Source organism: Corvus hawaiiensis, chromosome 23, assembly GCF_020740725.1.
Source record: "Corvus hawaiiensis isolate bCorHaw1 chromosome 23, bCorHaw1.pri.cur, whole genome shotgun sequence".
In the NCBI taxonomy this organism is placed as follows: Eukaryota; Metazoa; Chordata; class Aves; order Passeriformes; family Corvidae; genus Corvus; species Corvus hawaiiensis.
This window is the reverse complement of record NC_063235.1, coordinates 4,899,018-4,914,367: the sequence shown is the minus strand read 5'-3', so window position 1 is coordinate 4,914,367 and position 15,350 is coordinate 4,899,018. Positions and strand designations below refer to the sequence as shown.

The 15,350-nt window shown below is 41.6% G+C and overlaps 1 protein-coding gene across 7 annotated transcripts in view; it reads left to right on the top strand.

Annotated features, from left to right (window-relative positions):
* ZMYM4 (zinc finger MYM-type containing 4) overlaps positions 1–15,350 on the top strand; it is a 39,639-nt gene that overhangs the window by 5,161 nt on the left and 19,128 nt on the right. For 3 of the 7 annotated variants that reach the window (XM_048326945.1, XM_048326947.1, XM_048326944.1), the window contains exons 2-9: positions 5,974–6,016; positions 6,411–6,938; positions 8,479–8,546; positions 9,113–9,283; positions 11,968–12,046; positions 12,755–13,007; positions 14,810–14,984; positions 15,094–15,306. In XM_048326945.1, coding sequence (XP_048182902.1) covers positions 5,974–6,016; positions 6,411–6,938; positions 8,479–8,546; positions 9,113–9,283; positions 11,968–12,046; positions 12,755–13,007; positions 14,810–14,984; positions 15,094–15,306 — 1,530 coding nt within the window. The remainder of the gene's footprint in view (positions 1–5,973; positions 6,017–6,410; positions 6,939–8,478; positions 8,547–9,112; positions 9,284–11,967; positions 12,047–12,754; positions 13,008–14,809; positions 14,985–15,093; positions 15,307–15,350) is intronic. The other 4 variants (XM_048326946.1, XM_048326950.1, XM_048326951.1 and 1 more) reach the window with 4 other exon arrangements.

Genomic DNA, 15,350 nt, shown 5'->3' with positions numbered 1-15,350 from the left:
CTGCTCCTCCACCCTGGGTTGTCACCCTTGGTACTTCTTAGTTGTATTCCATGGACTGGCTTTCCCTAAAAGCCACGGTGATGGCTCTCTCTTAATGAGCTTCTGAGATAAATGGAATTATGGGGATTTCATGCCTTGCGGAACGTAATCTTCTCACTAGCCATACTTTTGAAAGCTTTGGCCAAAAGTACACATTTGTGATCTGGGCAGTGCTGGCCTGCTTGTGGAATCAGCTAAAATATGTAACTGAACTGAAACACTTGGTTTGGAGTAAGTAGCTACTGAGCATCACAGCATAAACATACATATTGTCACACAGACCCTGCTTTGATCTTGGAGATTTTTACATCCTTGTAATTTCCGTTTAGTTTTCCTGCCTTATGCTGTGAGAAACTGGAATTATTTTTATTTCAGCTTATTTACAGCCTTAGTGTAAGCAGAATCCCAGCTTTAGTGGTTGTTTGTGTCTTACCAGCAGCAGAGAAGTTCAGCACAGAGCCAGCGTGAGGTTTTGAGGGAAGAAGATCTTTGTTTGAAAAGAAAGTCTTTCTTATGGATGTCTTGGTTTGTTTGCTTGCTGTGTGGTTTGTGTCTGTGTGTGTTTCTTAATTTGCAAAGCCCAAAGATCAGCACATCAAAATCTTGTATCTTTGCAAAGACCATTGCAAGGAAATTTGTTGTTAATAACAAATATTAGGGAGAAATTCTTCCCTGTGAGCGTAGTGAACCCTGGCACAGGATGCCCAGAGAAGCTGTGGCTGCCCCATGATCCCTGGCAGTGTCCAAGGCCAGGTTAGATGGGGCTTGGAGCAGTCTGGGATAGTGGAAGGTGTCCCTGCCCATGGCAGGGTTTGAAACGAGATGGTCTTTAAGGTCCCTTCCAACCCAAACCAGTCTGGGATTCTGAGATTGCAAGGTGAAACCTTCACGTGCGGAGCTGCTTCCTTCTCAAACCATGATTTTGTGGGTGAATGGGAGAAGGGCTTGGATCCCACTGTGATTTTTGTAGATATAGATTAAACCCACCAGTGTTCCAGAAAAAAATAATGCTTACTGTGACTTCCTGTGTGTTTGACAGATTCATCTTGGCCCAATATATGTTGGTAACAGTGTGCAGATTCTGTGTGCATGATGGGTGGGTATGGAAAATATAAGATTTGTTTGGAATTGGCCTGTGAATATTCCAAAAGCCCAGGAATATCAGAAAAACCTGGTGATAGAAAGGGACGATAAACTTCCATGCTGAACTGCTCCCTGTGATTTCTGGTGAATTGTCCAGAATTCTTAAAACGCAGAAATGAAAGGGGAGCAGCACGTGCCTAAATCTTCTGTCCTGACACTTAAAAATTGAAGATGTGTGAGATGCAAGGTAAAACTGTATTTCTTGAACAGACTGTAGGGAGCCACAAGGAGCTGGGAAATGCCTGGTTTTTTACGTGTACTGGAGCTTGTTTGGGATTTGCCTTTAAAAACTCCCATCACCATCTCCACTGTATTACCCTTAGACTAGATTAAAAATAATCTTTTCAAGTGTTCAGCACGGCTCAGGGAAGCCTCAGACACTCAATCTGCTGAGCTCGTGCTCTCCCTCTCCCCAGAGGGACTCTGTGGCCATTCCCAGACGGGAAGGTGCCCTGTGCCTGTGGTGGCGGGGGTCCCGGAGCCGGCTAGGGGGGGCTCTGCCAGCCCGGCCGCGCTCGGCTCTATGGCTGTGACCCCGCCGGGTTCTCTTCCTGCCGCAGCCCTTCTTTTCCTGTGGCAGGTATCTGCAGCAGCCTGGCTCTTTGTTACCCTCTCTCTTCCCTCCCCAGGTGCTCCGAAGGTATGAATCTGTAGGGCTGGCTGTGTTTCAGTGGGAAGCAGCTCCGGCAGGACCCGCTGCGTAATTCTGCACGTGCCGCGGAGTTTTCCGGTGGCAGAGGTGCAGCGCGGCTGGCTGGCTGCCTGGCATCCCTGCCAGGGACATGTCATGTGGAAAAGGTCAGGGGATGCTTCCTGACCTCACCCCACCTGCCTCCAGAATAGTGATTGAAATTTCAATTCCTTTTAAATTATTTTTTTGTTTCAAATGGTGTCTTATCAGTTGAATGAATTCTGGAGTGGGGGTTATACTGTGCATAGAGGGACAAGGAAACTACAGGCAAACTGAGAATCATCTCTGACTATTTTTAATTGCAGTTCTCTTAACATCTGCTTCCTTTCCACAGTTTGCTTATGCATGCATTAAAATCTAGGATCAAACTTCAGAAGCTTACTAGAAAGACATGTGTCTGTGTATAAAGTGGTTACACTGTTTTATTTTTTAACAGAATTCTCTATTTTGCATACAAAGCAATACTGCAGCCATAGGCAACTTGTCTGTTTATACTGCACAAAAATAATCTATGAATTGCTTGATTTATGGATACCATGGCAATGTTGAACACTATTAAGGTATGGATCAGCTGTTCAGTTATTTCAAATTAGCACATTGTATTGAAGTGTAAACAGTGTCCTTCTGTCCCCCGCTCCCAGCAAAGGCAGGTTGGTGCTGAGGCTGTGTCAGTGCTCCCTTGGATTTTCATGTACCTCTGTAAAAAAACAGTGATGTATCTGGTGGAATTTATTTTTTTAATAAAAGCAATGCTGTCTTTATTTATAGAGTAGTTTATTTTAAGCAAGTCACATTGCTTTCAGAAATACCTCATTGTTTTGCCACCATCTCTGTATTCTTACTTCATTTCATTCATTCATTTATTTGTTTTTTACAATCTGAGTAGGTAGAGCACTGCTTTGTGTGCAGTGCTAGCTAATGAGGCAGTCACTAACATATAGCCTAAAACATTGAATTTCACTAATACCAAACTCAATCTGCTCTGTATTGAACTCTCATGGAGTTAAATTATTAAAAACACTAAGAATTATTATTCTCTAGCAAATATTGGCCAAGGTGATGTAATGGAGGTGTTTTAGAATATTGTATTACTGAGTTTGGTTTTACAACTGCAAGTGTGTTTTGAAGACTGAGTTGAAGAGTTGAAGCCTTAGCATTTGAACAGAAAACTCTCTGTTCCTGATACTTTCCTGTTGAAGTAATCAAGACTTAATGTGGGTTGTTGAGGTACCTCTCCTTAGATCTGGCAAAAGTGACCCAGAGGAAATGCCATCAGTTCCATGTTTGCCCCTCAAGTACATTTGCTCCACTCCTCACTAAATCTTAAAAAAATCTAAGCAGAAGAAATAAAGGGAATTAAGGACGATGATGGCTAATGAAAGGAGGAAGCATGAGGTCTGAAGAGAGAGAATTGCCTTGCAGAATTATAATAGAATAATATAGAAATAGTAAGTTGGGCGTTGTTGTTCACATTTCTGTGTGATACAAGACCATAATCCAGTTAAAAGCTAACATACATGATTGATTGAAGTGATCTGTTTTTATGTAACTGGTGATATACAACATTTCCTCCTGAGATGGCATTGAAAAAGACTGTAATAGCATTGGGGAAGGGACTGGAAGTGTATAACCGAGAGAATACCCCACATTAATGCAGAAAAAAAAATATAAGCTCTAATTTCAGGGACAGTCCAGTTATAGAATGAGTAATTAATTGGGGATATATATATTGTGTGTGTGTGTGTGTAGATACATATGTGTACACACACGCACAATCATCCAAACACTTCCCCTGGTTTTCTTTGAATTTACACTGTGTGGGAGTTCTGATGCTGTTTGCAGTCAGAAACTAGATGGTGGCTTAGCTAAGGCTGCTGGTATTGTCAGATGCTGGAGTTCCTGGTTTATAAGTATTTCCAGGGAACGCTTTTGACCACAGACGCAGATCTTCCTCTGTACTCGAAAACCTTTTGAAAGAAGAAGATAATCCATGATGATCTTTTCTTTTGATAGCCTCACAAAATAATGAGTAAAGAAACAAAATAGGATGACCTTGTGTTTGGGAAGTGTCTTGGATTCCTGATAGAGTCCATGTAGATTGTAAATGCTTTCCAGCTTCTCCATAATATTTTATGGGAGTCCCTAATGCTCTTGCAGGTGGCCCCTTGTGCTGACTTTCCTGTTAGTGTTTCTTTGCATGAAACAATCGGAGAGATCCACGCTGCAAAATGTATCCTTTGCTAATAAGAGCATTCCTGGGGTTGTCAGCTGTTGGTGAAAGATTTGTTACCACCAGAAGAGGAGGAATACCTAAGATTAGAATGCATAAGGCAACCAGGGTTGTATAGCGCCTGGAATACTTTCCCACAGGTACTCTGGCTCTCAGAAGAGTTAAAGAATTACTTTGATACAAATCTGCTCTGAGAAAAGGATGAGCTCATGCTTCATCTCAACTGAAAGCTTCCTTCATCCTACCATCAAATTCTGTTGTGACATTTTTGGAGAGGATAGAGAATTACTGACAGGAAGCAAAAAAGGATTGAAAAAGGTCAGTGTAGAGTCAAGGACCTGGGCTATTGTTTTGCCTTCCAAAACTTCATGGTCTGATATTATTATCAAATGGCAACAAGTTTCTTTCCATATTGTTCTCTAAAAGCAGCCCACCCCTGCTGTCCTTGTCCTCAGCAGCTTGTATGAGCACTTAGTATATCCAGTATTTATGGGGATTAGTGTTACACCTGTGTAAACTTAGTTGACTATGAATGGGCTTCTAGATCAACGCTAAACCTCTGTCTCCCAGACACACCTGAGATTCAGTACAGCAGGAACAGAGCTCAGGCCTTGCAAACCTTCCTGGGAGGTGTTTCTTTACTCTTTTTCCCTGTAGATAATTACAGGAAGGAGACTTGCATCAGCCTTGTGAAACTGTAACTTTTGTTTGTTTTGGTTCTGTATTTCACTTTTCCAGCCTCACAGGTCTGCACAGAGAAACTAGAAAGTTCTGGTGCATTATCCAACTGACTTGATGCCATGCTGGACAGGTCCTCACTATTCCATGTGTGTTCAGTTAAGCTGAAGGAGCTACCTTGTCTTTGTAGACCCACAAGTGGTATTGGAAAGGGACTTTTTGCCATCAAATGACCTCTGAGACAGTCTGTTGTCATCCTTTCCTAGAGCTGGCTGCTACCAAACAGATAGTTCCCATCACTGATAGTTCCCAGTCCTGAGAAATACTGGATTTATCAACTAAATTACTTGAGTTAAATGAAATTAGGGCTCATCCCTTTGCTATCAAATCCCATTACTTTCCCTAAGATGGCTTAAGAATTGCAGTGTGAGCAGGATCTACCAGGAAAGAAAGTACAGAGCTGGCAACACAGAGAAAGGAGAGAGGGCTTAAATGAATTACTGTTATCGCTTGGGCAGAAAGGAAGGCTGCTAATGAGTTGGACGTTCTGAAGGAAACTGTAATTATCCTTTTCCTGGCAGCATCTAAGCATGCCATCAACGTCAACATCTGTCAGAGGATGTTTAATGCAGGCAGATGTTTGTGCAGCACTCAGTCTATCATCTGGTTCTTCTGTGCTTATGCTCACACTGACACTCATCATCTGTGTTGGGAAGTTAAGCATTACATTTTCCTGTTCCTGGAAAGAGGACATTCCCTGTAGGAGAGGTTCCATGGATCTGTGCAGACCATGGCAGTGGGAGCTGCATGTGCTCCTGGTTTTCATTTAGGATGTTCAGAGGGAATGAAGGCTCATAGAGTGTCAGGGCAGAATCTGTGGCCTTGACCTGGTACCAGTATCCCAGGTAGAAGAGAAAATTGACATTCCCTTCCCTCTCTCCTCTGGGAAGCAGCACTATTTCTAAATTTTCCTTGTGTGCCTTTTCTATGTATTCTGAACTCATTAGGGTAAGTGTGGCTTCTCAGTGATATAACAGTCTTAATTCATAAAAATTTGCTTGGGGCAAGGAAGGAAGGAAGGAGGAGGAGGAATTGTGATCCTTCTGCTTGGGTATGGTTTTGATCAGATACTTTTTAGCAAAGTACACGGCAGCTGACCAAGACAATGACACAGTGCTTTCCTTTTTTACAGTTTGAAGATAAATCTGATGCGGTATTTGATATTACAGAAAAATGTAAGTATTTCTATTTATTCTCTAATGTCATAGTTTCACAAAGCATTTCTTGGAAGTCTCATTGCTGCTGAGCAAGACTGTCTTGCCCTCATCCCAGCCCTTCCTGGTCATTCTCCCTGCATTGCCTTCTCCACAAGTGCTACAAGTGAGGTGAATGGAAATTTGTGTTTTTTCTTTCTTTGGTTGGTATTACTCAGTTCAGCTTCTGCTTCAGAGTGGTGAGGGGGACTGAACTATTTCTGTCAGCAATGTTTTCACAGTAATGTTGGCCCAAGAAGGCTGAGAGTATTCAAGGAATTGCAGCGTCAGCCAGATTAGGACACTCACCCTTCTCCTTTGTTACACATGAAGCTGGTCAATTTTCTGACTGTTTACTGGGGTTTTTTCTCCCTAGGTGGTGAAATTCTGGATGCAGAGATGTCTGAGGATGCTGACCACAACTTAACACCCGCCCTCGACAGCTTGTCTTATGGAGTACCGAATCGAGCAGGACCTGAAAATTCACTGCAGGGTGATGATCATGATTATTTTCTGAACTCTGGGGATCTTGCAGGCATACCTGTTGTTGGGAATGACAACGAAGATGATCAGAATTTCACTCCAAAAGACACTCTTTCTTCAGCAATTAATGATGAAGATCATCTGGAAGAGGGCAAGAGAGTTCCAGATCACGAACTGGACAGTGAAAAAGAAATTCAGGTTCAGAATGCAATCCAGAAGGATCTCACTTCCCCCTTTGAGCAGGGCCCTGTATTTAAATCACTTCGAAAAGATTTTAGTATAACACGAGATAATGGCAAAGAGACTTTTTCAGCAAAGGACAAGAATAGAGAAGGACATTTTCAAGAACGTGAAAAACGGTTGGAAAAAATCCCTAAAGATATGGATTCTAGATTGAAAAGCAATTTTCTTGACAAAGCAGGTAACTGTTGACGTCATAGACCTGGCTGCCCAGCAAAAAGGAAGAAAGAACTAGAGAGAAATCAGCAATAGGGCTAATTATTAAAAACATCACCTTGTTGAAGAGAACAGAGAACAGGCAGAGCTGTGTGTAGGGGAGCATTTTATGAAGAACCCTGAAATCCAATGAACTCTTGTGTTAGGAGGAGGATTTACGAAGGGCTTGACAGTGTTAGGGAGTTCTCATCCTCCACAGCTTGTTACGGAGCCTCAACATACCCTTTGTTGTTGTGGTTTCCTAAATCAAGCTGGGTGACAATTCAAGCTTCCTTTTGGTTTTTCTCACTGTTTTTTTATAGACCATGGAACGTCTTAAGAGAAAAGGTGATGAAGTTTAGGTTAAATTGATGGCCAGTAAAGTTTTTTTGAGTGAAGTACCAGTTCTTCACTAATGCCTTGGCATTCAAAGCAGTATGGATTTGATAGTAGCATCAGGGAAAGGCTTGCTAGAAATGAGTTAGTGTCTGCAGGAACTAAGCCAGAACATAGCTTGAAATCTGCTTTTCCTGGGAGACTGCTCTCCTTCTTCCTCAAATACTTGTATCTTGGACTTCATCCAGCCAACATGGAGAAAATCAAAGATGCCTAAAATCCTTTTCTCATTTGACAGTCACCATAATCTTGCTGCCCACACACTTATTTTTGACTTCCCAAGCTCTGAAAGTTACAGTAGAACAGTGAATGAAGGAGTTAAGAATAACCAAGCAGGAGCACATGATTTAATCTTACTCAGCAGAGGGAGGGTGAGCCAGCACGTGAGGGACTCCTGGCTGCTTGTTCACATTCACAGCCTACAGTTCTGAGATTTAAACTTTATATCTTCAGCAACAACATCTTAAAATCAGTGCTTCCAGGTGGCACCAATGATAGAGAAGCAATATAGATATTTTTTTAAATAAAGAAAAGTTACGGATGTATCTATTTTTATCTTCAGTTAGAAATCAAGGGAAGAATGTTTCTGTATTTCAGAAAGTTGTAAATACCTGCAGTTAAAAGATCAAGTAAAGTAGTCAGTAGTTGAAACCAGAATGATAAATGTTCATGGTAGCGTCCAGTATCTAGGCTAATCCAAAGTTTTTAAATGATATATTCTAAAAATCAGAAGATGCCATTTCCTGAGAAGAGCAGAAAAGGCAAAAGATCAGAACAGCAAAGAAAAAGCTGGAAGATTTTGCTCTGAAAAGTATTTGCAGTTTTAAATGTCAAAACAGGAGAGTTCAGAACCTGCTGGGGTGTGGAAAATTCTGAATGAACAATTTGCATCGGAAGTTTACAACTATTTTGCTGGAATGGGAAAATAATGATCCAATAGAATAATAAAAAAAAGTCAGTCCTCTTTAGGGATTACCACCTTACTTGCAGGGAGGAGAAAGGGAGTAGTTTAATCGTGGTGAGGTGCTGTCAGATGCTGGGGTTGGGGAGCAGGATGAGACTCTGATAGTTTTAAAGGAAATGCATTGGAACCTGTATTCATTTCTATTTAATGTATATGTTTTCCTCAGTTCATAATCAAGTAGAAGAAACATTACGGACGCAGTTAGCGCCACAAACTCCAGAAACTAACTTCAGGGTAAGCTATAGATCTTTCAACCACTTTTGCAAGTGCAGCAATATGCTGTAGTAATTCAAAATACGTATTTTGTATTTGAGTGTAAATTTGAGTGTTAAGGAAACTGATCTTCTGACTCTTAGACATCTTTGCTACTTAAACAGTGCATATAATTTTGTAAAATTTTCCTGACCCTCTCTTTGGATTGAGGATTCTTTTGGTAGCCACTTTGCTGTTCAGCATGGTTGGAGTGACCGGTGAGCCGAACCTACAGCTGGATGCATCCACCTGACCTGCTGCCTTTTTTCCACATGAGCCAGGGAGCAGCTGTATCCACAGGAGACACTCCCAAACAACCAACTTACAGATCTGGGTGGCTTCTGCTTTGGCCAGAGGAGTGGAAAGCATTGGGGGTGGGATGAGAGAGGGGGCTGCAGGGAGGCTGAGGCAGCAGCTGCTGCCCAGCATTTCTCCCACCTTGTCAGGACCCAAATCTCTTGGTCTGCAACACAAACTCCCCTTGGCAGCAGCCCAACTCCTCATGGCAGATGCAGGAGGGTGAATTCTTTTTCATATTATTGTTTCAGGAGTCTAGCTACCTATTTTCTAGTAAGGAATCTATTGGACAAGAGCTGGGGAATTCCTTTGCACCAAATATTAGAATTAAGAAGGAGCCTTTGGATGACGAATATGCTAAAGCTATGGCCCCACAGCAGGGACTATTAGACAAAATTAAAGATGAACCTGGTAATTCTGAGGTAAGTTTCCCATTGCATTTCTCATTTTGGTCTGACAGCTGACCGCTTAAGCTGAACATAAATTCAGCAATTTATTTGGTTTGTTGACCGAAATTTAACTTGAAGAACATAGTTTAGTAGAAGGATTTTTCCCTCTTACACTGCGATGAAACCCACCCCCCCCAACTTTTTGATGTCTTGTTACCTTGTCTCTGAAAATGTTTTGCTTTTCAGTCAGAAACAAAGCCAAAAACTTCTGTTATTAAATCTGTGGCAACATAGACACTTTATCTAACTAGGAAATAAACTGTAAATCACATTTTCTTAAATACCTTATGAGTAGTCACAATTAGAGATATGAACTAAAGCAGTGCTATTGCTGCGACTCTTCTTAAAAGCTGCCTTTGCAAGCACAGTAGTTTGTTCTTGTTTTAAATTAATACTTAAAGGTCTTAGGAAAATATTTAAATACTTACACATCAGTGAAGTCAAAGTTTAAGTCACTTTCTCACTCAAGACTGACATTTTTTGTGATGAAACAGGTAAAGCTCAGTAATCGCAACCTGGAGAAGGTCTGACCTACGGATTGAGCGGTGCTGGGGCCAGGATTGCTGAGCTCCAACCAGTCTCTGTGCCACTGGTTTGCTGTGTGACAATTCCTGTGTCCTCACTGCTCATATCTGGGTTACATGTCAGACTTTATATGTTAAAGGTGTGCAAAACTTCCCAAAGTGATCCATCCCCTTGCACCAACACGAGAGCGTTGGTGTTCCTGTGCAGGTGTTAGTTTTTAGCATCAGTCTTTGTCCTTCTGCTAAATCTCCTCTGCTGTCCAGGCCTGTCTTCCCAGCACTTTTTCTTCTTTTCCCATAATACTCTCAATAAGATAAATAAGTAAAGTATTTGCAACTTCAGATTTTACTGTCCTTCTGATTTGTTCAGTCTCTGTGGGGTTGTTTGGGTTTATTTTTCCTTGAACCTATAGAATGTCAAACCACGTGTAGATTAGTTAAATCTGTCTCTTCTTTTGTCCTCCCAAGATGGCATCTGCTGTGTGGATTTGTGTGGAATGCAAGGCGAGATGTCTGTGGTTATCAAAGATCAGATTAATAAGTAAAAATGAAGACTTGAAGAATTTAAATGTCAAATATCGTATGGTTCAAAATATTCCTTCCTGGAGTAAAATCCTGTGATTATCAACTCTGCCTGATACTGGAAAAGTAGGAGAACTGAGTTCATTTTGTTTTGCTTTAGATTGGAATTAATATGGGGGGGGATTTTATGGATTTTTTTTTTTAATATTTCCTGAAAGATAAGAGCATTTCTTGCTGTAACCAATAGTTGGAGCTGAAGGTTTTTGGCTTTCAGCACTGTTACGCTGCTGTGAAACTGCTTGATCATGCACAGTTGATGTCAGGATTTGCCTCCATTTCTTTTCCTACTCTTGACTAAGGATACAATTGCAGTTAAAGTGCTTAAGAAACTGTATGTCTGCAAATGATTAGTTTTTAAATAATAAAAAAATGGTGCTTGAGAATCTTATCACAGCATGCCCATACCCAGCTTAGAGCTTCTCTTACCTGAGATTTGATTGTTTCAGTCTGATGGTTCACGTGATCAAGGAATACCATTGCCTGTTCTCCTGGGAAACCTGTTGAGAAATAGTTTGGTTGTCCAGTATAGAAACTTCCAATCTTCCCACAGCAGTAAGAGGAGTGCTCAGTTTGAGCATGTGCTCAGTGGAGGCTGTTGTGGGATTTTGGGAGCTGGCAGAAGCTGGGGGAGCATCTCACTGCCACTGGGAAGGGAGAGCTTCCTTTTGCTTAGTGATTCTGAATTGGCTTCCCTGGCAGCCAGGCAGCAACTGTGAATTTAGCTCAGTCATAACATGACATCATGCCTCACTACTCCCAAACGACTGTAAGTAGGCTAAATCTTATCATCTCTCTAGTTCCAAGAGATTATGCTTTTCAGCCTATTAAGATTTACGTGTGGAGTGTTCCAAGCTGCTTTCTGGCTCAGATTTCTAGGGAGAGCAGGGGCAGGAAGCGTGGTGTCAGTGTGAGTAGCTGCTGGGGACTAAGCCAGTCATTTATAGCATGTCAGCTATTCCACCAGCAGCTGTCCAGGCATTTTCTCATTCTGTACCAAATGTGAGGTGATTCCCCTCTCGCTGGAGCTAGGACTGTGATAGTCTGGCCCTGGTGGTGCCAGCCTTGGTCTGCTGCAAAACTTCACCTTAGGCTGCTCCAAGGTCCTAACTCTTGGGTAATACAGAATGCTCCCCAGCAGGGTCCCAGCTCTATTTCGTTGCTACCCTCCATCAATGCGAAGATAAAGCTTCTTTCCCAGAACAGTGGCAAGGGCTGCAAAAGCGCTTCCAGATGGAGAGTTTGAGTGGAAAGCAGAGATTTCCTTAAGCTTTGGCTGGCTTCTGAGATGTCTTGGAGTGCAGCTGGAGAGGGGAATGCAGCAGGCAGCCCCACTTGTCCATTTGTGCCCCCTCAGGTGTGGTTTGCTGTGGAGCTCTGAGCAGGAGCTGTGTGTGGTGCTCACACAGCAACACTTGTCACCCAGCCTTCGGAGCAGGCCTAGGACACCCACTCTTCCCTGAGGTTCAATGCAGCATTGTGAAAGAATGGAAGTCATGTAACCTGTTATTACATGTGTGTATTTGTTCTCCTTTTCTTTTCCCTTTGTTTTAGGAGTACGGCCAACAGCCAAAATCTCAGGAAGGGGAGCTGAAAATCAGTGCTGTATTTTCAGTCAGTGGCAATCCTCTTGGTAAGGAATAGGCAAGACTAACTTCATTTAGATCTGTAAATTGTGTCACCTTTGCAAATAGTCTTGCAGGTCATTCTGCATTTCATTCACTGTGTCTCATCCCAGTAGGAATGAAGAACTAGTTTGGTTTAGAGAGAATGAAATTGAGATGATAAAATAATTGTTTTCGAGGCATAGGAAAATCGAATGTGAAATGCATAGGAGAACTGAATGTGTTAAATAGTCTTAAGCTGAAGGAGGGCAAGTTTAGATTAGGTCTCAGAAAAAAATTGTTCCCTGTGAGGGTGGCGAGGCCCTGGCATAAGGTGCCCAGAGAAGCTGTGGCAGCCCTATCCCTGCAAGTGTCCAAGGCCAAGTTGGATGGGGCTTAGAGCAACCTGGGACAGTGGAAGATGTCCCTGCTCATGGCAGGGGACAGAGTGAGATGAGCTTTAAGGTCCCTTCCAACCCAAACCATTCTAAGATTCCATGAAAGGGATATTAAAAGTGCATTCTCCATCTTCAGAGTAGTTATAAAAATCTGCTATGCAGAAAACCAGCACAGGGCATGTATTAGTGGAGAGTTCATCTGCTATTTGATTCTCCTCTAGACCCTGACAACCCAAATAAAGACATGAGCCTTGCGCTTGCCCCTGCAGACCAGTGAGGTCTGTGTAATAGATACGTAACACTTACTCTGTGTTTTCTCTGTGTGGGTTTTTTTTTTAGTTCCACAGCTGTCATCAGGTTTCCAGCCTGCTGTGGCATCCTCTGGCATGAGTAAAATGCTTCCCTCAGTTCCAAGCACAGCTATTCGGGTTTCCTGTTCTGGCTGTAAAAAAATCCTGCAGAAGGGGCAAACTGCCTACCAGAGGAAAGGCTCAACCCAGCTCTTCTGCTCCACACTGTGCCTCACTGGATACACCATTCCAGCTTCTCGCCCACCAGCTTCTACCAAGAAAACCTGCTCAAGCTGCTCAAAGTAGGACAGTGCTTTAATTTGTTCTACTAATAATTGATATTCAAGCAGATAATGAAAGGCTTCAGTTCTGTTCTTGTGCCCCTTGCTGTGTCGGTAGCACTGCTCCTGTTAGGCTTCCCTTCAAAAATTGGTGGCTGATGCTGTTCCTTATTAATTGGTCTGTTTGCTTGCAGTTCCATTTCCTTAATTGGGTTTTACATACACATAGATTTAAAAGCCTCTGTGGTGCAGAGTGCATCTTCTCTTTTGTTTGGTTTAAATGAACCAAATACGAAAAACTGTATTTCAAAAGGTCCCACATTTTCTTGCCATTTCAAAATGTCATTGCAATCTCAGAACTACTAACGAGTACATTTTCGAAAAGTATTTTATGCATTATTTCTTCTAGAGGAAAATAGATTTATGAATCCCTAAAATGAAGCAGAACATGGGTGAGTTAATGTATTCAAGGCAGAATATTTCCTTAGATTCTAAAAAAATTAACTTTTCATTCAGGCTCTATTATGTGATGTTAGCTTTCTGTAGGTCTTAGATTTTCTAACTACATCACTGCTGCTTTCATAACATGTAGAGAGATTATATTTATTGAGAATTGATTTTTTTAGGTAATGAGAGTTTCAGCCCCCAAATCAGTTACTTTCTACCTAGGCCTGGAGTGGAAAGGTGAGATTGGGCTTTTTTGAGCCTACTTGGACAAAATAATTTAGAAAATACATACATTTTCCACAGTCCTGCTGGCTACACAGTCACAAATCTTCAGCTCTGAAAGTATTTTAATTATTATAATTTTTTTCTTCATTTGTATTATGTCCAAATTAGCAAAAGGAGACCTTTGTGGCTGGCTCTGTAAGATGTCATTGCTGTACATTCACTCGAGGCATATAATTTCCAGGCTGATCGTGCTACAGTCTGTTTATAGAGAATTATTCATATGTATTATTTTTAGTTATGAGAGTTACTTTGCCAAAGGAATGCTGCTTTGTTCATCATTTCTTCAACAACAAATTTATTACTTTAAGTTTTACAATGGCAACTGAACTTAAACTTGAGGTTTCAATTAATTATTCTTTTCACTTGCTGCCTTAGTGTGAAAAGGCCTTGTAACAAAGTTTAGAAGCCTTGGCTGTAATTTGTATTTATTCTGTTGAAAAATGGGTTACCTCTGATAGGACAAGTGAGAAGGAGGCATCCTTCCAAGCAAGGAAGTTATATAAGTATTTTCTCCTAGTTTTCTGACTTCAGGGCTTCAAAACTTTTCTGTGAAGGACTGTTTTGAAAGACAGAAGAAATAAGGAGAAAGTTCAGTGTGTTAAATCCATCAACAAATAACATTCAAGATGGGAGATAAAGTTAAAATACTCATCAGACCATGGTGGACTGAACTAATGGTGATTAGAAATTGTGGTCTTTCATTTTTCCCCTACCCCATATTTGTTAAAAGGAATTATTCCACATATCTTGCTTTCTAAATTTTTTGTTAATAAAGACTGTGCAAAACAGTTGCTTTCCCCGAGTTCCTTTAGAAAAGATTTAATGATAGAGCTTGTTCTCTTTATAGGCCACTTCTAGGTCCAGGTACAAAATGTTTCACAAAATACCTACTTAAGAATCATACTTCTTACCTGTTTTCCTAATAGGAAAGGAAAAATGAAGTCAGATACTTAGCAAAAAATAAAGGTTTAAATTAAATGGATCCACCGTCTCCTGGAGAATGTTTAGTCTCCAGAATAAGCAAGAACAGCAAGTTGACATGAAACCAACATTAATCCTTTACCTCTGTGTTTGCTCTTCTTTTTCCATAGAGAAATTCTAAATCCAAAGGATGTAATCACTGCCCAGTTTGACAACACTGACTCCAGTAAGGATTTCTGCAGCCAGTCTTGTCTGTCCACATTTGAACTGAAAAGGAAACCTATTGTCACTATCCACACCAACAGCATTTCCAGCAAGTGCAGCATGTGCCAGAAGAATGCAGTGGTAATTGCTGATTTCCTCATTTGAATTTCTTTAGCTCAGCACAGCTTGCTGTCTCAGAGATGAGCACACGTATTCTTTCGCTCCTTGCTGTATATTCCTTTTCTTCCAGATCAGGCACGAGGTGAATTACCAGAACGTGGTGCACAAGCTCTGCAGCGACGCCTGTTTCTCCCAGTTCCGCTCGGCCAACAACCTGACCATGAACTGCTGTGAATATTGTGGAGGATACTGCTACAGTGGCTCTGGCCAGTGTCATGTCCTGCAGATCGAGGGACAGTCCAAAAAGTTCTGCAGTTCCGTGTGTGTGACAGCTTACAAGCAGGTACCTGTGATGGGACAAGAGGAAATGGATTCCCACTGGCAGAG